The following is a 25,659-nucleotide window of genomic DNA, read 5'->3' as shown; positions in this document are numbered from 1 at the left end:
ATGCCAAAACTGATTGATTAAATAAGATCATTAAGTTATAAGTATCTTAAAATAATCACAATGATCTTGCCTGACAATTTCATTTTAAGTAAAAAAAACGTGTCAAATCAAAATAAGCAAATTTAGGTTAAATCTAAGAAATTATATCATACTTAAGATTTTAGTTTTTGCAGTGTTAATGCCCCTTTGATCTGTCTGATCCAATGTTCCCTTATTAATGATGAAGGTGATGAGTGTTCATTTTTCCAAATGGAGGTTGAACAGATGATTCTATTATATCCATTTAGGAAAATGAAATACCGACTTGGTTTGATTCCAAGCGCACAAACAAGATACCCAGCGCGAGGTGACCAGGTCAAAGATAAGAAATCATCCAAATCTTTGGACGTCTCTTTCCGTAAAAACCGCGGTGCAAATGGGACAATCGTTCTTACTTGTCCTCTTCCCCCATAGCTATGTTTTTCCGACCCCGTGACCTGTGACTGGCGGCCTGTTTAGTTTGACCTTTGACCTGCTAAAGAATCAGCACAAAGCACATTTTCTCCAAAAGATCCAGGAGAAACCAGCACACCAAACACATCATCTCCTTCCTTCCGCAGATTTCGGAGATGATCCAATTAAATGGACAATGCCAATTAATCACCAAATCAATTATGTTGATTCAACTCAATTAGGTCTGTCTGTTCCTGGTTCCTGGCTGCTTTGGTGGATGCTAATTGTTTATTAGTGAGACAGTACGCATGCAGGCTACATTATGGGTCAATGGGGTCGACATGATTAATTTAACAACAAACATTGAATCAAATTAGAAGTATTTTGATTGGCTTATTTGCTCACGTGGTGGCCAGTGTTGAGCAGAAAGTAATAGCAACATTTCTATGATGCATGTTAGCTAGCAGTGTTGTTTGTTGCTTCGGGGTGCACTTTGCTTATTATTACAAGATGAAAAGAGCAAATGTGGCAAAAGGGGAGGGCGAGCGAGGAGAAATGTACATGCAAATTGGTACAGGCATTCAACGTCGACACCGCGGGATGATAAATCTTGATCAATGACTTTATCGCACATTGACTGGCTAATGGCTGCAGAGGATGAAGCAGGGAAGGATCGGGCGAGAAGAGCAGGGGGAAATAGAATCCATCGCCTGATAAATGTCACAGTAAAATAAACTATTCTTGCAACAGGTGTGACACTTGCCCTAGTTTAGGACCCAGAGAACAGTCAATATCAATTTTCACTTTTCCCACCCATTTTTTATCCATCTCAGGGGGCAACCATTTTGCTACTTGTCAGTGTTGCCAACTCACCAGTAAGGAAAGTAGCTATTGGCTGTGCTAAAAGTCACTAGAAGTCGCTAAATGACGTAATCACTTAATTTGCATAATTAGCCATATGCATGAAATTTGAATAATGTCGTGGGAGAGGCAAAAAGTGAGTAAAAAACATTTACAAATTAACTTTTCTTCTGTTGTATTTTTTGTTGCCTTTGAAATATGGCCATCACTTCTGAAAATATCTTCCTGACTTAAATACTTTATATAAATCAATCTTGTCCTGTTTTGTCAAATGCTAGAATATCAAATTTAATCCAAAGACTATTATGTGCAGAATCTCCAGAACACCAGTTAAAGTTGCTAGATTTGTCGCTAGTTTCTTTTGACCCAAAAAAAAGTCACCAAGTTGTCATTACATCTCAATCACGGCTCAAAATGGCCGCCCCCTGAGATGGGTAAAAATAGGTGGGTTTTGCTGCTTAATTCATATCCCACAACCACAACATTAATCAGAATACCGTGTTTAGATTAGTGGGGCCACATATAACGTATTGTAAAGAACCTTTTGGACTTTCAAATATGTGACGATTTTTGTAATCATTGAAAGATGGCAGAGTTGCTAACAAATTTCCTCTCTGTGGTGAGTCATTTCTGTTACATTTATGTTCTCTGTTAAGGGAATTGAAATGCATTTAAAGGAAAATAACACCCTCTCATTATCCTTCTGGAAATAAACCATGTGGGATTGTGAACGCTTCAGATGTCATTTCCACAATATGGAATCAATTTGAGCGTGTCCGTGTGTGAGAGTCAGAGAGAATAGCAACAAAGGTAGGCTGGACCAAATATTTATTGGATGACACACAGGCACAATCAGTGAGCTCACATTCATCTACGGTCAGCATTTACGTCATTACATGGCACAAAACTTCCACATTACATCACATGGTTTTCAAGCATGTTTAATTTCTGAGATGTCGATTTCATGCAAAGCATGTTCATAGCAACACAAGCCTGCCTGGACTGATGCAATGTAATATTTGTCATGTTTATATCAACTTTTGGAAATGTGTTAAATTATAATAATAAAAAAAACGGATATTTGCAAAAACAAAAATATATATATTTTGTGGGTGGGATGGAGCATACCCTTATTTCGTACCCACTTTGAAACAGAGGCGAAATAAACCGTCAAGAACATTGTGCACCGCTATTTTTTTATTTTTTACAGTAAAGCATTGAACAACAATGCAACTTATGTTTTCTTGAACGTGCACCTATAAAGCATATGCACTAAATTCCTGTCCCGTGAGCCACATCCAGCTCGGTATGGATGATAAAAGTGCTCATGTGAGGATGCGTGACGCCTCATTTGCATTTGTTGGCACAGTTGTGAAGAAAATAATTGGTGAACCTTGCAAAAGAGGGATTCGTAATCGCGTATGCTGTGTCGATGCAAACAGCAAGCAGGATAAAGCACCACCACCATGCATCTAGCATGTACACATTCATGATCCCACGGTACATAAACAACTGTATTCAGTAGTTAAATGATGCTATACAAACAAACCACCTTCACATGAAGCTCATCAATAGTTTTAGCTGGCATACCAGTTTAAATAACACAGTAGCACAAATTGACCTGACATCAGGCATGGACAAACAAATACGCACATTTAGTACTTTCCCATAAACACCGCCATTAAACGCACCCTTTGGCATTTACGCTGAAATAAATGTTAAGGAAAACAGGCAAATTGTAACGGTAAAGTTGATGACACGGGCTATTAGTTGCAGAAAACCAAAAATAAACGTTTACTTTACTACACTTTGATTGTGCACGAGGCGCATTCAAGGACTTTGCAAACACGGTCAGTACAAGACCTAAACCTGAAAACAATACCAAGAAGGCATCAAAGTAATGTTTTGTTTGTTTGGCCTGAGCACAAAGGCAAATAGCTGAGGTTTTCAGCAAATAATGGAAATAAATAAACAAATCCATGAATGCTTATATGCAGTAAATATATGCAGGGTTTCACTGTATATGAATGCAAGAAATGCTTTTCTTCCTGTTGCGGGTCAAATTGAAAAATCTAGAACAAAAACAACAACATAGGTTCAACTTTGTCTGCTGACCTTTGTTTAAAAACTTTTTTTTTTTTAATATTAAAAACATTGCATTGCTTTATGTGATTTTTTTTTTTTTAATGATTAACAAACACAACAGGAGGGCTAGTAGAATATCCTTGATGCACTTTGTTTTAATTGTATTGGACAGCCGGACAGTTTAATCGTCCAATATGAGCTGTTTTAAAAATAAGCAAAACATTTGATTTGGGATTCCCCTCCCTCTCCCCCACATTAAGACATTACAACACAAGACAAAAATAATGACATTTAAAGTTTCTCCGGTGCCCTCTTAAAAAAAAAGAAAGTAAAATCAGCAAAAATAGGCAGATTTCTGCCAAATTTCCTCTCTGTTGTTTAGTTAAACAAATACTAAAGTATATAGTATTGTAAAGCAGTGAAATGTTCTGGCTGTAATTCATACTGTATCTTTATTGTTGTAAAAGTTAAGGTTTTCGTAATTTTATTTTGCCTAATATCAGAATCAGCCTTGAAAAAAATCCGTATCGTTCGGGCCCTGCTACATACAAGCCTAAAGTACTTAAACCACAAAGTGTGACAGAATTGACTCATGCGTGAACATATCTGAACTACAAGTAGTATAGAAACAACCCGGACATGATAAGGAAGTGCCAGCGGCTGATAAAATTGCAACTGCCCCAAAATAGAAAAAACTAAACGCCCCAAACTTCTGTGCTTTGTGATTAGTGAGGACATCCAACCCTGCGGCCTTTTGAGAGCTAAAATAAATACAACTACCAACTTACAAAAAACAAAACCCGAGTCATACATTTTCTAGAGGTGGAAAAGACTCTGCACATTCCAGTTCCGTGCGCGACAGCTCTACAGTTGCCCGAGTCTCTTCGGCCTTTGACGATTTGAGCCGAGAAGCCTTCGCAGATCTTTGGCGGGATCTGCAGATGGAGGCCCAGCAAAAGTGCAGCACGCCAGGAGAGAGGAGGATGAAGACCCAGGGGTCAATGATGGAGTTGACCGAGATGAAACGGAGGGCGATCAGATCCAGGCGGTGGGACTCGATGCGGACCCCAACCGAATTGATGTACACGCGAGTCTGTAATGAGACAAAAGTCGGGTTTTACACGAAACACGACACGGTGAATAAGTACATTTGTGGATTAACTGAGGTGAGATGAACATTATTACAGTAAGATTTTTGCCACATTTTTGTTTTAGTGCTATGAGATTTCTCTACTGTAAAATATATGCCTTACAGTGAAAACAAATACCCCCCATAAAAAAAGATGTCGACAGGAAATAATGACAGCTTTTTTTGTCTCACAAAGTGACAACACAAGCGAGAGTGAAGAACAAGGTCTACTTTCTTATCTTATCACTAAAAGAAAAGATGATATCAGGTTACAATCAACACTAATGCAGACATCTATTTTCCTTACACATATAATTACAAATATGAGATTATAGTGTTGGATTTAAAAAAAGAATGTTCTTCCTAAAATTGTACATTATTGAAAAAAAAAAGTGTATTTCTATTTGAGGTAAGACGTTTTAATATTACTGGCATGTCTTCCGCCATGTAGACTCTCCTGCACTAAATATCAAGGAAATGTATATAAATAAAAATAATATATCGACTGTGTTCACTCCCACAATGGCCCGAACGCAGGTTTCTAACTGCGCCCGTCCACTAAAATACCAAAAGAAATGTTTTACTATTCACACAGTCGCAATTTTTGGCAGAAGAGGAAAACATGTGATTGCACTGTTGTTGTTGGAAAGACTACAAACTTGACCAAGAGACTTTTCTATTCTTGCAATTTCCATCTGATGTGTAGCTGTGTGTTATTATGCAGGAAACACAAACTTTTTTCTTAAAAACAAAAAGACAGTTCTAATGAGTTATTTTTTTAAAGTCTTACTTGATGTTTTGACTTGTTTCAGTTCATCCATCTGTATTGTGTTTCCACTGCAGGGTGCCGAAAAAAAAGACTTCGTCCCCAACTTGTAAGTGATTGTATTGATCTTCGAGGTTCTACTTTAGTGTGACTTCACTGCAGCAGCAAAGTGCCAGACAACCATTTACACCATCACCGAGTGGAAACTGAACCCACTCTCAGACAAGCGAATGGTCAATGACTCACAACCAATAGTCAGTACCTCCGAAAGGTGCCCGAAAGTTATCAAAGCTACCAAACTGAACCTGCTTGGTGGGAAATAACATCCAAGCGAATGTGTGCGTTAAACAATAAACGACTTTCTCTAGGGCATACTGTGACTATGTGGGCAGGTCACCGTTTGTTATTGTATTATTAAGCTACATGATTATGCCCACAAAACTTAATGACAGATAAATATTCAATGGCATTGTGTCAAATGTCTGGAGGACGGCGGAACCAAATTCCTTCGAATATTGCGTGAATACAATCCATGGAAGCCATGACGAGTTCACAGGTTCTGAAATTCCTGCTACTGATCTCTCTGGGGGGTCGCAGGGCAACAATTTCCACAAACTTTGAGTCACCTGACAATAGTTCATTTCATCCACATATAAAACACTATTGTATTGGTGTAAAACTCAAGGGTTTTTATAGCACAATTATTTTGACATGTTACTGTTGCACTGTTTACATTTACTGTAAAGAAGACGAAACACTAAAGTAGCACTTTGGTAAAAAAAAAAAAAAAAAAGTTTATTACAATGATGCTAAATTTGTAATGTCATTAAATTTGTTTGTGAAAAGATATACTGTAGATGCCTTGCGAAAGTATTAACCCCCCTTTTGCCACATTTTAGCCTTCAAACATAAATATAAAATTGGAGGTTTTTGTGAAGAATCAACACAAAGTGGAGCACAGTCATGAAGTGGAACAAAATGTATCCAATATTTCAAACTTCTTTTTTTTTTTTAACAAATAACTGAAAAGTAAGGCATGCCAAATATGTACCCCTTTTTCTCTCAGTGCAGCCAACTAACTCCAGAAGTTCCCTGATGATTTCCGCATGAACCAATGTTGAACTAAATGACTAATGATGATAAATAGAGTCCACCTGTGTGTCATCTGGTCTCAGTATAAATGCACCTGCTCTGTGATCATCTCAGAGGTCTGTTGAAAGAATATTGGGGAGCAAACAGCAACTGAAGTCTAGTCTAGTCTATACTTTCGCAGGGCACTGTAAACAATTTTGTTTGCATTTTATTACCCAACTGTAAACACGTGAACTACACTACTACACCCCTGGCAATTATACATTTATGTGTTCACAGTTATAACCAGCTCAAGTCACTGAGTGCAAGCATGTGGACAGTGGCCTGTGATGAAACAAGTTTGACTCCAGTACTATGGTGTCTACTTTTCCCCTCACAGAGGATTTTGCAATTATAAAAAGAGAGAAAGATCATTTAAACTGTCAGCAAGAAATTTGGAGGAAACTGAAACAGGAAGTAGATCACCACGAATATCTTCTACTGATCCTTCCGTATAGAGGAAGCCAGTGAGACAGAAGTCAGTCAGATTATTAATCTAATTCCAAATGAAATGATATCTATAACATGAATTGTTGTTCGTTTGTTTGTTAGTAAAACCAATTATTTGGAGAACAACCATCTCTTCCACCCTCAGCAGTTTGGCCTTTAGTCGGTCTTCTTGCTTTTAGTCAAAGTGCCTTCATTTAACATCTCCATGGAGGCGGTGGGATGGTTTGCCGCAATCCTCCAGGAAACAGGAAACAGTGTGTGAAAGTCGGCCAGGAGAAATCTTCACTCGTCGATAGACAATTGTATGGGCATACCTCAGGGCTCCCTTCCGGGGCCTCTGCTGTTTGGTCTGTTCATAAATGACCTGCCTTCTACCTGCCCAGGTGTCTGCGCTACGTTTTACAGACAAGACACCAGAGCAAGCTCCAAATATTTTGTCTTGCATGCATTGCTGAGGTTAATCTGTGGCTCACTGAAAATAACTTGATCCTTAACTCACTGCCATTGACGGCTATCAACCTCAAAAATTCATTTGAACTATTTCTATGAGTTTAAACATTTTTTTCCACTTTTGTTAACAAAAGTATGAAAACCCAGAATTTTGTTATTGTACATTTAGAACAGATATAACATTTGTGATTAATTGTGAGTTAGCTATTGAAGTCAAGCGATTCATTAATATAAAAAATTGTAATCGCCTGACGCGATTTAAAAAATCTAAAGAAAAAATTCTTAAAAATTAGGTGCATCACGATTATTCACAAATGTTATATCTGTTCTAAATGTACAATAAAAAAATTCTAGGTATTCATACACTAGTTGACAAAAGTGGGGGAAAAATGTTAAACTAATAGAAATAGTTCAAATGAATTTTTGACGTCTATAGCCGTCATTGGCAGTGAATGAGTTAACATCATAAAGACAGTCACTACGTGCTTTTCTATTTAAAAACAACAACAGAGAAATTATATAAATGAATTTAAATATCTTGGATTGGTTTTGGACCCAGAATTAAAGTTTGATAAGCACATCAAAGAATATACAAAGAAACCCAAAATTATTTTGAACTCATTTGATGGTATGTCCCCAAGGCAGCCCAGCTGGATGATTTTTTTTATTTTTTAACTCATATTTCCTACTGCATGACGACATTGGCCCAGGCTGCTCCCTCAGCCATACACTGCATCGGCTCACTTTACAACCAATCAATAAAAAACATGGACAGAAAACCAATACGCTTCCATCACTGTCACATTGTTTTTCAGGACATTCATCCAGAGACCAAACAACAGCAGTAGCATTAGAATAAACAAGAGGAACTTGAAAGCAGAACGTTGGAGTCCCTCATTTGGTCAGTCAGCTTTTTCATATCAGAGCAGTCAACTCCGGAACTCTCTGCCCGCGGATATAAAATCCCTCTGGGAGTTTAAATCATGAGAGTTTAAAAATGGGTTGAAAGGGAATGAAAATGGTGCCCCTATGTAGTGAATAAGCGATGAACATGTGTGATTGCACTCACAAATGTAATTGTTGTTATTATTTCAAAGGGGTGTAATTGTTTTTATGTGTTTTTGATTGTGAATTAATTGCAAAACGCTCAACCAGGGATGGGAGTTGTAAATTAGCATTTGCTAAACTCTAAACACCAGCTGCAAGTTTTGTTTTCTAACTATGTCTGATTGCATTGTACCTGTCAAATACATTAATAAAATAAAGTGAAACCGTAGTACTAAGCCCAATCAGACATGACACATGACATATAACATGCATGGCCCAGTTTTTGAAAAAGGCAATATGATCCTGTGGGATCAGATCAACCTTACAATATCGTATTGCTCCATCCATCAGAGTATAAAAGAAGCTTGCGATAAATTATACATTTGTTGTAGTGTGTATTGTTAAGTGGTGTTCCTGTGATGCTGTTTATGAACAATTCATTCATTTTAATTAGGAGCTCTGAATAAAAGTTTTCTAGAATCTTGCTACAGGTCCACAATGGGTCAATTGGAAGAGTGAGGCCGAAATACAGGTGTTAATAGCTGGACAGATACATTATCTCTCTAGCTATCTTTTAGAAACGTGTCAGCAATAGGAAGCCTTATCATGTTACTGTTTAAATTAGGCGTCATTTATTTCTGTATTTCTTTATGACTAAACCCTTAAAAACAGGGTAAAATCTAAAATCCCATTGACATGCTAAAAGAAAATTAGCATTGAAACCCCGTGAGTGATATAACAAATATTCACACACAAACACTGTAGTAACACAATATGTAATATAACAACACTCAAAAGCATGTATTCGTCCTAATCTGGGAATCGGCTTACATTTATAAAGCACAATCGCAACTTTCTTCTTTTTATTTACCACACTGCCTCTAAGAGGCCAAGGTGTGCACAGCAAAAACAGCCCGTATTTATTGATATAAATTCAATTTGTTACTAATAATATATTGTCAGATTGTTCTTTCAAGTAATATTTGAAATTATGTTTTGGTAGTTCAAGGTTTTGAAATCAATGAAACATTTTATTTATTAATAATGAATTTAACTCATTCACTGCCATTGACGGCTATCGACGTCAAAAATTCATTTGAACTATTTCTATTAGTTTTACTTTTTTTTCTTCATTTTTGTTAACAAGAGTATGAAAACCTAGGATTTGTTTCTGTACATTTAGAACAGATATAAAATTTGTGATTAATCGTGAGTTAACTAGTGAAGTCATGCGATTAATTACGATTACAAATTTTAATCGCCTGGTGCCCCTAATTTTTAATAACCTTTTCTTTTTTTTTCTTTATCGTAATTAATCGCAACAACTAATACAACAAAGCAAATTCTAGGTTTTCATATTCTTGTTAACAAAAGTGGGAAAAAATGCTAAACTAATAGAAATAGTTCAAATTAATTTTTGACGTCTATAGCCGTCAATGGCAGTGAATGAGTTAATATCAATCAAAATAGTTGAGATGATATTTGTTTCCCCTCACTCTCCTGTTCTACTATAATTCTACAGTATTCTTACTTGAGTGCATTTTGTAACTGACCTGAAATCAGTTTGTATCGTGCAAATAAGCATGTCTGTTGCTCTGCTCTTACCACTAGGGGCAGCGTACAGATGATGAAGATGGTCGTCATGAAGACCAGTAGGATGAGATGCTCCACCTCCTCCGCAATGGACATGGGCCTGCGCTCGCTGTTGGAGCGTGTGCTCGCCATGACGGAGCCTCCGTTCCGCCTTCGGCGCTGGTACATGCGCATCAACTGGTAACCCACAAAGGCGTTGCACGCCACTATGGCCATCACCAGTACTAACATCACCGTGGCGTACAGGTTGGCGTAGACGCGGTCTTTCTTCCCATGTGGATTCATATCAATAAAGCACCAAGTGCCGGGGCAATATTGTACATATTTGCCAAATCCCACGAAAGGGAGTAGACAGAATAGAATAGACACTAAAAACACCACTGGAATTGTGATGTATGCTAATTTTCTGGTGACGTGCCGAGTGTACAGGTAGGGGTAGCCGATAGCCAAGCACCTTTCCAGAGCCATCATCAGGAGAAGCGACATGGTTGCCAAGCTGAAGAAAGTCATGCTGAATCCAAAGTAGAAGCACACGCCGTGAGTGCTGGGTGACATTCCCTCCAAGGTGATGTTGTGCGAGTACGACAGCTGCACAAGCGGACTGACCAGGCACGTTCCGCCCAAGTCTGTGACCACCAGCGACGTGATGAGGACGTGGAAAAGCGCACGTCGCCGACTGTCGGCGGCCTTCATGTCTCGCCGGCGCCGGATCTCCAGGATGACCAGGGCGGCCACGTTGCCCAGGAGGCCCGCGGCGAACATGATGGCGCTGATCACGGGGCTCTTCCTGGAGTCGATGTAGTGCTTGCTGTGGCAGGGGTCGTGTACTTCCACGCTTGGAAACTGTGCCGCCGTCATCCCGAAATATGTCTCTCGCTTTCCAAAATGGTGTCAAACACATTTCACTACGTCGTTGTCAGCAGTCATCCTGTCTGAACACAAATGTGACCTTGTGAGCAAGATAGCACCCAGACGTGACATCACGTTTATCTATGACAGTGTCAAGGCAAGTTACGACTAGAGTTGCACTGAGTAGGGCAGTGTTTCCCAACCTTTTAGATAAAATCTCACGGCACAGCACCAGACAAAAATGGCACCAAAAGTAGTTGCACAAGTTCAATATTTACCTTTTGCCATCTAATGGAAAATAATTCAAATATTATGCATGTCACTATACATTTGCTGGCATAGCAACAAAGCTACAGTGGTGCCTTGAGATACGAGTTTATTCTGTGACCACGCCCGTAGCTGAAAATACTCATGTCTTTCTCACTAAAATATTTTTCCAAAAAAACATAGTAATGACATAATTAAATACAATGTAAAGAATTAAGCAGTTTTCACCAAATTATTTTTGCTTCCATTCAATGGATATTGTGCTGCTCCTTCTGCTGTGCGTACCTTGGCCAGCAAGGGGCAGTATAATACAGACGAGACCACATGAAGAAGACTCTCACAACTTTTTTTTAGATGCCTGTGGATCACTGATCTGTATATATTACTGGATAGCGGATAGTTTCTCGGCATACGATCCTGTACATTTACAGTATTGAAATTGGAGAACATTTGAGACAGTACTTAGTAGAAACAGCATGATTTAATGATGTTTTAAATGTGTTAAACATATAGAAGAGCAACAACAACTTGCTTTAAATACATGTATAAATTATATGCTTAATTATGTTCACAGGAGGAAACTTGTATATTTTTTATTAAAAAATGATAACTGTAATTGAATAAAAGATGCTTCTGCCAAATCTAACATTGGAGTCTAAGAAATTGAGCGATAAAAGAAAAAGGGGATGTTCAAAGCAGCACAGTCCATTTGTTAAAAATTAGTGACCACCCTGCCACCCCCCCCCCCCCCCCCCATTCCTATACCCAGAGCCTACGAACTGTATATGTCTAATCTGTACGCATACATATAGTTTAAACAGTCGTCTGCTCGCGAGATGGGAGGGGTAATATGGCCGCCCTGTGGCTTCAACGGCTTGCACGGGCGTGTATGGGCTATCGGCTTTTCAGTAATATATACCGATCATTTCTGTGGATGTCAGAGGTGGGCACTTCAATCTCTCCTCTTCCTTGTCTTTGATGGATGCCCACATTTTCCACGAGTACCCACAAGCCTCGAAAAAATACACGGACTGCGCACCGATTGAAGCAGGTTTTCGATCGGGGTCAGTACAAAGGGTCCTTTTCAGTTTGTATATTTTTTTTAGGCTTTGCGTCATAAAGCACTCGCCGATAGCTGGGCAACTGTCAATGATGAGCCGACGGAGAGACGGAAGTGCCCACCTCTGGTTGATATTGCTATATTGTCTGTCTACGTGTTGCACCACTATTTGTGTTCAAATATGAATTGCTTCAAGCGTTCCATCCACTTAAAACGTCCAGTGGCTGGTATATATGCCACCGTATCATCATGGGAGCTTTCGACACAGCGACGACAGCGGCTAGCTACCAGCTAGCTTGCAAGCTATCACAGGTTTTCTGGTCTCTTTTTCGCCGGTGTAAGAGCGGCGGGCTCATCCACGGCGCCACCTCTTTTTCATTTATATCTACCGTAAACACAGCAGCGAGCTGTTCTATAAATTGTGGCATTCAGGGAAGATTCATTTTAAGGGTGGAAAAATAGTAAGCTCGTTAGCTAACTGCACACTGTAGTGGTAGAAATGGGTTGATGTGAATGAAGGACTTGGCGGGTAACATGCCAGACACCCAAATGTGTCACTGGAGGCCGATTTAGCCACACCCCAAAATCTGAGGGTAATTAGAGTGTGTTTGATGGTCATAAGCTTTTGTATGGTACTCTTCTTGGCAAAGGTCATGAAATGGCATATCAAATGGCTGAACAGAGCGCCAGATGCACATGACAGTCATGACATTGTTCATTCATTGTGTGTTTTCTTTTGTTAACAACGAAACACTTTCATTACTGCACTTTTTGCCTAAACTATTTCATGTCTAAATAAATTTGGATCATTTGTAGTTGTACAAGGCTCTCGAGATAAAAAATCCAAGTCACAATATTAGTGATCAGGCTATTATTTATAAAATATAAACACGGCACTCACCGCTCCCTCACGGGATGGGTCAAACGCGGAAAATGAATTTCGCCCCACTTAGGTGGGTGTGACAATTACGGCAGTGGTACCAAACAAAACAAAGCAAACAGAAAAAAACAGCAACAAAAAAAAGTCATAAATACACGCATCTAAAACACGGCAACAAAAATACAAATATAAAATCAGCAACTGTACCTTTTGCACAATAAAAATTATAAATGGCAGCAACCAAACTCAATGCAAGACCCCACAAAATGTACTTAAAATGACTGTGACAGCGTACTGTAAACTTTCAGCAGTGTGTCAAAACATTTCACATGTTTTCCATTCATCCCTTTAAGTATTCTTTGACTCTTTCAATTTTAGGAGAGATGGGACACTAAATTGACATACTATAACTTAGATGTGCTCCCGTGCCCTTTTGACAGTTAACAGACGCCAGACAGCCTGGAGCTCCATTAAAGTTGTCTGTCTCTTTAGAAAAAAAAACTACACTTTAGAGAAATAAAGTCACTTTGGAGGGTATTATATAGTGCACCCTTGGTTTTTATACAACCTTTGGTCGATATAGCACCATTGTACACCGTTGGGGTTCTTAGGCGTTCATTACTGGTTCTTGAGAAAGGTGTAGTTCTATATGGCACCCGTGATTTTGCGTATTTTGTTCTATTGAGAGGTTTATAGACCTTAGTTTAGTATCCAATATTCATTTAGTTCTTCTAATTTGGTGGTATATGTAGAACCACTGGCTATATTGGTTAGATCCACTAAGAATGTGTCATGTCTGGGAAGATCTGGTTTTGGTTGAGGGTTCCGATTGGTCCTGAGTGGGTTCCAGCCCTTCCGGGTTGACCAATCCGGGCCCTCAGCCACTTATGCCTGGCCCCAGGTGTGGCTAGTTACCCAATTAGTGTGAGTGTATTTAATTCCCGGGTGGTGATCAGTCGGCGTGGGATCATTGCCGCTTGTCACGGTCAACCCCGGAGTTCTTTCTGTCATTTTGATTTTGTATCTTTTCAGTTTGTTGTTTAGTTAGCATTAACCAGTACCCTGGTTAGTGTTTTCTGTAAAATAAAGCACGCCAGTTTTGCACTCTTGCTGTGGTTCTCCTGCCTCCCTGCATTTTGGGTCCTCCACTTCACACGCCGACAGACACCACGCCGCTCCGTGACCACACCGTGACAGAATGAATTGGTGATATGTGAAACCTTTAAGTTTAGTCTATGATTACTAACACATTAGGCATCCATGAAACACGTGGTTTCTTATTTTCTCTTTCAATTCTAAATTGTGTGTTTTAAAATTGTAAATATGTCCACTGGTTCAATAGTTAACGCAAACTGGGCTACTTACTGTAATTGTACATTTTATGTCATTACATGCAAGAGCACCTTTTGACTTGACTTTTACCTTGGTTATAGTTAGAACTTATTCGAAAACAAAATTTTTAAAATATATCAAATGTCTGTCCAGTTAAGTATAGCATTGTGCTAAATCGAAATGGGGAACAAAAAGATGACATCAAATGTCAAATGCTGACTGAATAAATACCATAACACGAGAAAGTTGTCTTGAGTGGATGTTAAAATTAGTTGTTTTTTTTAATTCCTTCCCCAAGTTGCGTCAAATGAAAGAGAGAGAGAGTGTACATGCAGTCACCGAAATATACAAGCAAATTCAACAAGAAAACAATAGCAACAACAAAGCTATCACCTATCGCAGCGGAATACTCCTCTTCGTCATGTTTGCAGTCCTCAGCGTGAAAAAACGTGGCGCCAAGAACCGTGCGTGCATGGAGATGAAGAGAAATGGAGAAGGCGCTGACATAAAGGACCCGGGCTAGTGGGAGAGGTGCGATGACGTCATGCGGGTTGTCCACGCCCACTGCCGCAAATGCTGCACAGCTAGAAAAGTAAGTACTGAACAGTCAGTCAAACCACATCATAAACAACGACTCATTGTTACTTCCAGAAAGTGACAGGCGTTCACAGGCACTTCTGGAAAACAACACGATGACTAACGATTGTTTTGAAAAATCTTGCAAAGGGTGAAGATGTACTTCTCCTTTGAGTGTCAATAGTTATAAACAGCCTATTAATACAGATAAACTCTCAAAACACTCAAATTTTTTAGGCAAAAGTAAGTAAAAGAAAGAGACTATATGCAGTAAACGGAAAAAGAAGAAGTATTTTTTTATTTACATATCTTATATTGAAAAAAAGTAGGCTATTGTGTCTTTTGGATAAATTAAGGAGTGATTTTTGTTTTTAAATTATAGGGAGTAAAAGAAAAAGTAGTCAGAGAAATAAATGCTCAAATAAAATACAGCTAAAATCTGAATTGAGGAGGAATTTTAGACATTTGAATCACAGACAAGAAAAAAATGTTTGCACAGTACATGGTAATTGTATACAATCTATTTATCTAATGATTTTCCAGTAATATTTATTTTTACAGTCAATGCAAAGTAATGTACATGATGTGCCAAATATCACTATATTCAATACTCCCTATTTTCTATTAATATTTAATTTGGACACATCTAAGGCCCTCTGCATTTCATAGCTTATGCTGCAGATTTTGCAAGTATGTCATTCCAATGCCCGTAGCTCGCCAACTGACATTGGAGCGGTGTTGAGAAATTGTCGCCTGGCAAAACGTTTTCTGTACAGCACCCATTTTAAAGGTTTTATGGCTGCCATGTCACAAAAATTGGAACACATATCTGAAAAGCTTGATTTATTAGATGCTTGGAGTGTGATAAAACTTTATTCGTACCGACTTTAAGGTGTTGAACGTTATGATATTCTATTTAGCTATGCACAAATGCCTGCTCCAAGAGCTCAGTCTTTTTGTCAAACAAATTTGACACTCCTGCTCTATGCAATTATCATGTATACACTATTAGTATTTTTCCCCCAGAATTTATTTTCTGTAGTACATACATGCTGCCATTTCCAACTGAGCCACCTTTCAGTCTGCGCCAATCCATGTGACTCTAGAACAAGAGCGCAGTGCCCTTTGCTCTTTGTGTATGCTATCCAATTGATAAGGCTTGAACCTGTGAATCCCTTGCTTGTAAAAAAGCTTTTTGTTGTGGTGGCAGCTTGGGAGGGGCTTAAGTACTAACAAGGGCTGATTCTTGGATATGACAAAACACCACACACACACTCACAGGCTTAGGTGATTCCAAATGGGGACAAGTGAAATTTAAGTAAAGGCTATGGTAGCAGTGATTTTCCCAGAAATGACTGCAAGCGATGTCCCAATGGTGACAGAAATGTATCATTTCTGTGCATTTGTTTCCGTGTGCACACTAATGGCCCCCATCTGAATTATTAATGAGTTTATTGGATTTTTTTGTGTGTGTGTGGGGGGGGGGGGGGTGTCTAGTTTCGCAAATACAGGCTGAGGTTGGCCGCATCATATATTTATTGCAGTTATGATCATGAATTACAGCATAGAACAATTGCATTGCACAGTGCAATGGTGGACAGTAACAAAATACTAAACTGTTCAAATATCACTACATAATATTAATTTTACTTACTTTTTTTTTTTTTTAGATCTATACTTTTTTTTACTTTTACTTTAGTAAAGGAATTGAATTAGCACTTCTGCTTAACAGAGTATTTGTAATTTATTTATTTATTTTTACACCTGCTCTTCTGCAGTGTGTGTACTTTTGCCATCTCTGGTATAGAGCTGAAGTTGTTGAGTGAATCCTGCACTGGATTATTCCTGTGGGAAAATAATACAGAACTTCATAAAATGCAATCACTCAGTTTTAAACTAACTCAAAATTAGAGTAATAATACAAAACAGCAGTGATATTTGGTGGTACTCAGGCTCACGAATGCTGGCCAAATACAGTTCAAGTGTGTTTATTATGTTAGTACAATTTTCCTATATTTAGGTGCAGTGTAATGTTCAAATTGTGCATAATGCTACAGTGACTTGCTACGCTGCTGCAATTTAATGTTAGTGACTGTGGTGGTACTTGGAGCAGTGAGCTCCTATTTTTAGGTGGTACTGTAACCTGGTGTTAAAGGTTTGAGAACGACTGTACTAATGTAGTGGTATGTGGGTTCCCTCTAGTGGCATGTGAAAAAAACCAAAACAACATTTGCATTCATTCTTTAAGAACGGATTGTTTTTAAACCTTTATTTACGTCCATTAAAAAACGTATGTGCAATACATTTGTAATAAATTATTATTTAAGTACAGTTTATTTCTCCCTATGTTTAAGTGCAGTTTTAACGTTAAAACAGTATATTATCAGTTTCTTATATTAATATTAAATATACTTTACAGGAATGAAACGTCTGACTTTTTAATGTTCATCCTAATGGTGATGAATGATACTCGAGAGCTAAGTTGAGAACTGCACAGTCAGTACACATATATACCATAAAAAATATGCAATGTACTGCTACAGACGCTAGATGGCAACCTAGACCACTTTTCCCCCAAATTGCAATCATTCGTGCAGTGTTGATACACCGCACATGCATGAATAATGTTCTCTTATGGAGGAGAACTGTAACTAAGGTTTTTACTTTTAACACACAAGGTGTCCTTGAATTAATGCTTTGGTGCAGAATAACTTATTTAAGAGAATTGTCAGATGTTATTGGCGATAAGGATGATTTGCAAACAAACAGTGAACACTAAGGATAAAGTGTACTGTTTTCAATTATCGTTTGCTAATTTAGCAGTTAGTTATCTCATCTTACCTTACTTAAGCAAAGGGAATTGACAATTCTGAGCATCTGGATATTTCTCATGTTTCTGCAATTCAACACAATACAAATGCTTCCAAAAACAAACGGCGTACTGTATTGCTTTTTTCCTGTGACTACTGACCAAACCAGGAAGATTGTTATAGTAGTAAAATGACATAATCATCATTCCATCATATTTTGAAATCAAAATAATCCTCACAAATCAAATTACAGTGATCCAAAATCCAATGCTTTTGAATGAGTTGAGAGCTTCATTTCACTGAATTGACAGCCATTTTGACTAATTGTGACATTAGCTCGCAATTGCCAATGTGTTTTGATCGTGGAAGGCTGGTAAGGAGTGATGGCGTTTCCATTCATTTTAATTGACTAAAATGAGTTGAGAGTCAAGTGTTTTTAGATACAAGCAAATTAAACTTGTATCTCAAATCACCACTGAACTTAAAATCTACTTTTAGATTTATTTTTTATTTTTTAAATATAGTTTTAACAACTCAACTTTGGTCTAACGCTCGTTTATATTGGGTGCAATTACACTGTTGACCACTAGCTGACGGCAACCATTATGTTTGAGGTGGTGTAAATGAGAACAAAATATTCAACGCAGCCTAGTTTATGTTGGAAATTATTAAATGTGATCTGATAAAATCCTGCTTTCCACGCCTATGAAAAGTAGCAACTGTATGTTTATTTTATAATATATATCTTTGGAAGTGGATATTGATGTTTATTGTGAGATAAGTTCAATTTGTTTGTTTTTGTGTAAACGCGTCAGTACACTGTTAGACTTTTCAATATTTTGTGTTATCCATTGCTCTTGCCCTCTCTCTATTATTCGTATTAAATGTGTTTGTATTTACATAAAAAAAAATCCAAGACCTTTAAAAAGAAAAGAAAAAAGTAAGCACTGTAAATACTATCAAAACATGCCTACACAGTACTTAAATGTGGTATTTCTAAATAATGCAAATTTCGCTTATCGCGGGGGTGATCTGAACTGGAATGTAATTTAGAGGGGATCACTGCATATACTAACTAAGAGGTGTAAATGTTACATATTCCATTTATATCTGGGGATCTTTATGTGAAGAAAATACAAGCACTCCTTGGGGAATATGACCAATGCCAAAGTACTGCATGTGATTTGTCTCACGGTGGTGATAGCGTCCGAGTGTGTAAAAATAATTCATGCTTTTCCTTGTTGTGAAACAGATAAAGTTACATCTGGATTAAAAACGCTCTATTTGTTTTGTCTTAATTCGAGACAGATGTTGCCTCCACCGCTGTCGCCACCCACATGCCCCCCCCCCCCCCCCCCAGCGCTCCCCCAGCATCCCCTTAACTCCTCCCTCTCTCTCTTGGTGTATTAGCGCCTCTGCTGAGTGGAGTTGAGGAGTTCTTCCTCTTTCCTTTCCTCTCTGTGAGTCCAGCTGTCTCCTCGTTGCAGCTTCTTCTTCTTCTTCTTCTCCGGCCCTCTACAATGGAGAGAGGGCAAATGGTGCCTGTCTACCTTCTGGGCTTGTGCTGCAGCATGTATGTGGTTGCAGCCATCCAGAGGGCCCAAATGTTCCCCTATGGCATGTTAAGTGGAGATTCACTTTTGGAAGAAGGAGACGATGAAACTTCCAAAGTCTTGTCTCTGCCTAAACCCTTCTACTTCTACGACACCCCCTTCTATCAGCTTTTTGTAAGTACATTTGCATGCTTATTACTTAAAAAAAAAGAATTTGCCCTCTACTTTTGCAACATGCATGCAAGTGCGCTCACTCGAAAAAGTGAACATCTCTGTTTTCTCAAATAGCATGTCATTATTTTCTTTATTTAACATGTACGGTACATGCAGCGGTTGAACGAGCCCAGGACTTGAGCTTTTTATTTAGTGTCAAGTAAAGGGAGTAGAATTATTGTCAACACATTGCAAAGGTTGTTGTTAAGTATATGCTTATAATTACTTTATTTTATGACAGCTGCTTCATCTGTTAGGAGTAGGGTTTGTAAGCTATATAATTTCCTGGTGATGATTGGATCATATTAGAGTCTTAAAATTGTGCAGGGGTTGCCTTGTTTAGTGGAGTAAATGTTTGCTTGCTCCTAATATACAAAGTAAACAATACAAATGCAGTGGATATTTAGAAAACTCAAGTAATCCAGTGAATTGAGGTGTAAAGCTTGGGTAAATATACCACTTACAGAGAATATAAAAAGTCTAAGCACCCCTGTTCAAATCATTGCATTTTCCCCATTATTAAATTATTAATATATAACCTGTATAACTCAATGATTTCTTAAAATCCATCATTGAAAGGGGAGCTAAAAATGAACAACTGAAATATGTGGTTGCACAAGTATGCACACCCTCTTCTAACTGGGGATGTGGCTGTGGTCAGAATTAACCGATCACATTCAAACTCATCTTAAGTGGAAGTCAGAACACACCTGCCACCATTTAAAGTGCATTCGGTTAACCTCAAATAAAGTTCAGATGTTTTGTAGCAGAAGCCTGAAGGTTTTGTGCTAATGTCATGACTAGTTCCATCTGAAGAAAAACAATCCCCAAACACGATGCTGCCACCATCATCATTGTTCGATGTAGGTATAGTGTTCTTTTACTGTAGCGATGAGCATTGTTTTGTTTGCACCAAAATGCCAAAACTAAAACCCCACATGTAAGCAAATACGTTTGGCTGTAACAGTTCAATATAGCAGTCAGTTTTCACCTAAAGCCTTCAAGCAGCAAATAAACTGATATCAGGAAAAGCCCACGAGAACATCTGAGCTTTATTCGGAGTTAATTAGAGGTTTGTTTGTTTTTAAAATGGTGTCAAGTGGGCGGTGACTCCCATTTAATCTGAGTTGCTTAATTCTGAACACAGCCACATACTTACCTATAAGAGGGTGTGCACACTTGTGCAACCACATTATCTCAGTTGTTTATATTTACTTCCCCGTTCAAAATGGTTTCTGTTGGTATCCTTTATTATATCATAAAAAATAACAATAGAACAGGGGTGTGTAGACTTTTTATATCCACTCTTCATGTAAACGGCACGTACTGTAAGTGCCCAGCAGAGTGACTAATGTTCCTTCGTGATGGACGTGTTTCCGCAGTTCAAAAATCACATTGGACCCGATGATTTCTTTGTGACATTGTCCAGGTGGCCACCAACGGGATCATATCAGCTCAGGACTTGCCGATGGAGAAGCAGTACGTGGACGACGGCTTCCCCACGGACTTCCCGGCGGTGGCGCCGTTTCTGGCTGACATGGACACCAGTGGAGGGCGAGGACAGATTTACTACAGGGTGACTGAGACGCCCAGCGTGCTCAACAGAGTGGCCCAGGTGTGTTGACTCAAGGAAAAGAGCAAAGGGTTGTTGTCACTTTGAAGGCAAATTGATGTTAAACATACAGTTTTGTAAATAAGTCAAATACTTGACAAGTGTATTCTTCTTTTCTCTTCCCCCATCATCCATGCGCTCGTTTGTTCACCTGCCAACCCAGGAAGTCCAGCAAGGCTTCCCGGACGCCAAATTCACACCCACCCACGCTGTGGTGGCAACGTGGGAGAACGTGGCCGCATATGAGGAGCCTACTCGAAGCAGTGGGGGGGCCTCCAGCAAGGTAAGATGGATACGGAGGACTTGACCACAAGAGTAAAACACACAGTGAGCAATTAGTCTAAATTCCTGCTGGTTTCATGTATTCAGCCTCAGGGGTAGGCGGGAGGTCCATTTGTACTCCTCCTTCAGCTTCTAATCTACCTCTTAACCTTTTCAAAAGGTTAGAGGTCATCTTTAAGGGTCATCAAAATGTCCTCCCCTGCCCACCCTTTCATTTTACACAGAGGCAGATACAAATGATCCCAATCCCAAAATCTGTTGGTGACTGCTTCCTTCTTTTGCTAACGAAACCAATAGTGGGGAAGTTTATTTTAATTTTTATGTTTCTTTGAGAAATAGCTGAATACGTTATGCAGGAGATATGTATTTAAGATGATCTAAATTAAGATTGGTTGCCTCTGCCAGGGATCCCCCTTTTTTATTGCATGTTAACACTATAAAAATATGTATATCAAATTGTGATTGTTTGTAAACAGAGTATTTATTGGTCCTTTTGAAAAAAAAAGTGTCATATTTGGTACATCCGGTCACATAACGCTTTAAATTCATACATTTATTTATTTACAACTGGGTGATACTGCCCTCTAATGGAATATCCATGCAATGCATGTGTCAGATCATATACGTCAGGGTTTTAATTTAATGGGGGAAAAAATATTATACTCATGAAATAGAGGGCTGAAATTGTCTTGTATTTAATATGATACGTTTGGTTTATAGGTTTAAGTCAACCTGCATTAGTACTTTCAACAAATTTTTCGGGATGCCATAAGGAAGAAATTCCATCCACTCCAATGTTACTGAATGTTGCAATTGCCAATAGAAATTAATGTTTTACTTTTTAACCTCACATTTCTGAGTCAGCACATTTTGACTTTAGTACAAAACTATATATATATATATATATATATATATATTTTTTTTTTACACATGTATTTGTTAAGCACCAGTGTGAGTACTTTTGCCATTTCTGGTTCGAGCATTCAGCATGATCAAGGAAGCTGAATAAAAGCACGCCTCTAACTAAAGTTGCTGTGCTATCTTTACATTTGGGGCGCATCGGATGGATGGATGGATGATGGAGGGAGTGGTTGGAGGAAAACCACAGGGGATCTCCCCGTGTCTCGCTTTCTCATCTGTGTTTGTCTTTGCTTGTGTTTCACAAGCTGTTTTATCTCAATCCTCAGCCCCCCCCTCACCCCCCGCGCCCAACTGAACAAAAAGCCAAACATGCAAATATTAAATGCACTGAACATCCATGGCTAATAGCTTGAAGTTGATTAAGATTTTTTTTGACAATATGGATGAGAGCCTGCTAATGTATGAAATTGTTGAATGTGTTAAGAGGAAGTTGGGGGCAGGAGGATTAACGGCTTTGCCCATCGCAGCAGTCTGGGGGTCTCTGGACTGATAGCATCTTGCTTTGAAGAGTTTCGCCTGAGGAGCTGGGTGGAGTTGAGTGGGGGTGGAGTGTTGGGGATGTGTGAACTGATTAAGCGCAGTCCTGTGCGCCAGTCAGGATGTGTACTGAGGTGACGTTTGTCTCGGGGGACGGGACTCCACTGTGTGCTGTGGAGATGACACTGTATCAAAAATTCACATCATGATTACGTTGTTCTAAATGATCACTGTTACGCAATATTATTATTTTTAAAGACCATTCAGATTTTGCCTTACATTGGTGCCCAAAATACGAATGATCCGACTTACAAGATATATTGTATTGTGGCGGCCGTGGCTCAGGGTGTAGAGACGGTCGTTCAGCAACCAGAAGGTTGGCTGTTCGATCCCCGCTCTCCCCAAGTGGTGTTGTTGTGTCCTTGGGCAAGGCACTTCCCACACATTGCCACCAGTGCTACTCACACTGGTGTGTGGAAGGTGCAAATCTTTGGTGGTGGTCGGAGGGGCCGTAGGCGCACACTGGCAGCCGCGCTTGCATCTGCCTGCCCCAGGGCACACCACAGTGTGAATGTGTAAGTGCATGAATAATGTATCCATTCCATTGTAAAGCGTCTTTGAGTGTCTAGAAAAGCGCTATATAAATCTGATGCATTATTAGTACAAGCTGTTTTTTTTTTTATCTGTAAACCCAAATTTGAGATTCATTTGTCACTGTCTGGCACATCTGACTGAGCAGCAAAATATCAATTGAATTGAAACAAAAAGCGTGACAAAAATTGTTTACTTCTTTACATTTTATTTAATTATGTTATTACTGCACGTTTTTATAAATTATAATAATGTGTAGTGCTATTTTCCTTCTTTAAAGAAAAACGTTTTTTTTTTTTAAAATCAGCTTTTTGGGGGAAAGACTGGAAGGCATTATTGGCATTTTCATTCATTTAAACGGAGAAATATGATATGATTAAACTCATATCTCAAGGCACCGCACTATGGGCATGTGTTTTTTTTTGGAACTCCTGATAACCTAGCTTCCAAATTCTAAATACAAATATTGTCCTTTATTTGCAGAAAATGAAAAATGGTCAAAATACTGAAAAAGTTCCTATATGTTTTGGTCTTAATTATTTCCAGATCTGCACAAGTACCTAAAACATTAGCAGCGCTAACACCAACCTTCAAATAATATTGCCATTTTCCACTTTTGTCTTTTTGTATTCCACATTTGATTGTTTTTCCTGCAGCTTTTAAAACTCTTTCAAAGCTGTGTGTTGTTCAATATATCAGATGTCCACTGTGATGTACTTTTGCCTTTTCTCCGTGTTTATTTACCCTTTTTTTTTATCATTCTGTGTAAAACAATAGGAACTATTATTCCTCCTAGTTGTATTTGTTGTTTCTCTGAGCCCACTTGATCGACACGGGTGTTCTTTCTGGCTCAAAGCAGATTGAACATATGCGACTCCTTTTTTCTCAAATATATTTGTCCAACAGTACAGTCAGCTTGCTAACTGTTGCATGTTGCTAAGTAAAAGTGCATTATGTGTTCATTAAATGCCAACATTAGCCAAAAATGTCCACCCTGTCATTGTCCACCATGTCAGCACGCACACTAGGTCTGTCTATATAGAATATTTTTAGAAGCAATTATTCTATTATTATTGATTATTCCATCATTAACGATTACTATTCGTTGTTCATTGCCAGGGAAAGGGAGTGCGCATGGTGGCACCCATTAATGGACCGGCCGTTAGGGAATCTCCCGAAATTCCTCATGGCCAGTCCGTCTCTGCCCATGATGATTGAGTTCTTGGTCCCAAGTGACACCCCTGCGACTGTCCATAGGTCATTGTTCGGTCAGAGGGAATCAGTACAATAGTTGCGCAAACCTGCTTACTCCATAGATTTACGCAACGCCGTTTTAAAGGAAAACAGATGACAAATGTTATTTTGGCTCATTTTGTTTCTTTGATGTTGAAGCCAAACAAAATAAACATTTGAAAACTGGTCCCAAAGTGGAAGTTTTCGACACTGTTGATCGGGGGTGTCTAAAAGTTCGCCCCATGGGTTGTGTGCTCACTGCTGTTCATTTTTTAGCGACCTGTCGCATATACTATCGCGTTTAATATGGAACACAACAGCCACACCCTCCATGGGTGCCATGACAACTACTATGACTGCTACAAGTATGACTAGTAATACAGTTAGTCAGTTTTAGTCGTCAAAAACAAAACATCAAGTAGAGTACAAATACTTCAAAAGTACAATTAAGTACACTTCCCAGTTCCCGCCATTACAATATGTTTTTGTGTGTTTTTTGCAGGTCACTGTGAATTTGCTGTGTGTATACGTGAAAGTTAAGGGAAAAAAATCATTACAAGATCGCCGTCCTGAACGTTTCACAAAGAGACCAAACACCAAGCATTTGGTGTGGGTGTGTGTGCGCGCGCGCGCGCCGTCACACTTATAATGGAATGGTGAGGGGAAAAAAAGCCTTTGTTTTTTTGTGGGGTGGTGTCTGTGTGCCGTAATTAGTTGCCTTTTCCCTGTGGGTCAAACACAACCACACAAAGGACAAATTGGCTTGGGGGTGGGTGCGAATGGGCAGTTGTTCTTAAGCAGGTGCTGGGGCCTTAACCAAGGTGGTGGGAATTTTGGAGCATATGAAATAGCGGCCAGTCTTAGCACAATAAGCGAAGTGTACGTCTCGGCAGCGCGGTGTATTATGGGTAGGCCGGATGGTAGCCTGCTGCCAATTTTTCATTTGAAAACTAATGGAAGCGCTGATTTGGACCATTTCAACCGTTGGAAAGTGGATGTTTTTATTTTATTTTATTGAATCTATTGTAAACATGCATAGTGTGTCGTTACTGACTGCCC

General features: G+C 38.9%; 2 protein-coding genes across 8 annotated transcripts in view; one reads left to right on the top strand and one right to left on the bottom strand.

Annotated features, from left to right (window-relative positions):
* Positions 1-2,163: 2,163 nt before the first annotated feature.
* On the bottom strand, positions 2,164-14,867 carry ptger2a (prostaglandin E receptor 2a (subtype EP2)). 2 transcript variants are annotated; one of them, XM_086068808.1, is made up of 3 exons: positions 14,726-14,867; positions 9,957-10,872; positions 2,164-4,471 (listed from the first exon to the last, which is right to left on the bottom strand). In XM_086068808.1, exons 2-3 carry the CDS (start codon positions 10,800-10,802, stop codon positions 4,184-4,186), a joined length of 1,134 nt encoding a protein of 377 aa, XP_085924934.1. In that variant the 5' UTR covers positions 10,803-10,872; positions 14,726-14,867; the 3' UTR covers positions 2,164-4,183. The 2 variants fall into 2 exon arrangements, with proteins under 2 accessions (XP_085924934.1, XP_085924933.1); XM_086068807.1 differs by having other exon boundaries at positions 9,957-10,876; positions 14,726-14,851.
* A 4,296-nt stretch (positions 14,868-19,163) lies between these two features.
* The window catches only part of nid2a (nidogen 2a (osteonidogen)), a 53,265-nt gene continuing 46,769 nt past the window's right edge, over positions 19,164-25,659 (top strand). For all 6 annotated transcript variants that reach the window (XM_086067351.1, XM_086067350.1, XM_086067348.1 and 3 more), the window contains exons 1-3: positions 19,164-19,445; positions 20,914-21,099; positions 21,260-21,379. In XM_086067351.1, the coding sequence (XP_085923477.1) occupies positions 19,239-19,445; positions 20,914-21,099; positions 21,260-21,379 (513 nt within the window). In that variant the 5' untranslated portion in view covers positions 19,164-19,238. The remainder of the gene's footprint in view (positions 19,446-20,913; positions 21,100-21,259; positions 21,380-25,659) is intronic.

Source organism: Leptonotus elevatus, chromosome 2 (assembly GCF_054856555.1).
Source record: "Leptonotus elevatus isolate MCC_2025b chromosome 2, RoL_Lele_1.0, whole genome shotgun sequence".
Classification (NCBI taxonomy): domain Eukaryota; kingdom Metazoa; phylum Chordata; class Actinopteri; order Syngnathiformes; family Syngnathidae; genus Leptonotus; species Leptonotus elevatus.
Note: the sequence above shows the minus strand (reverse complement) of the source record. Positions and strands in the feature narration are given on the sequence as shown.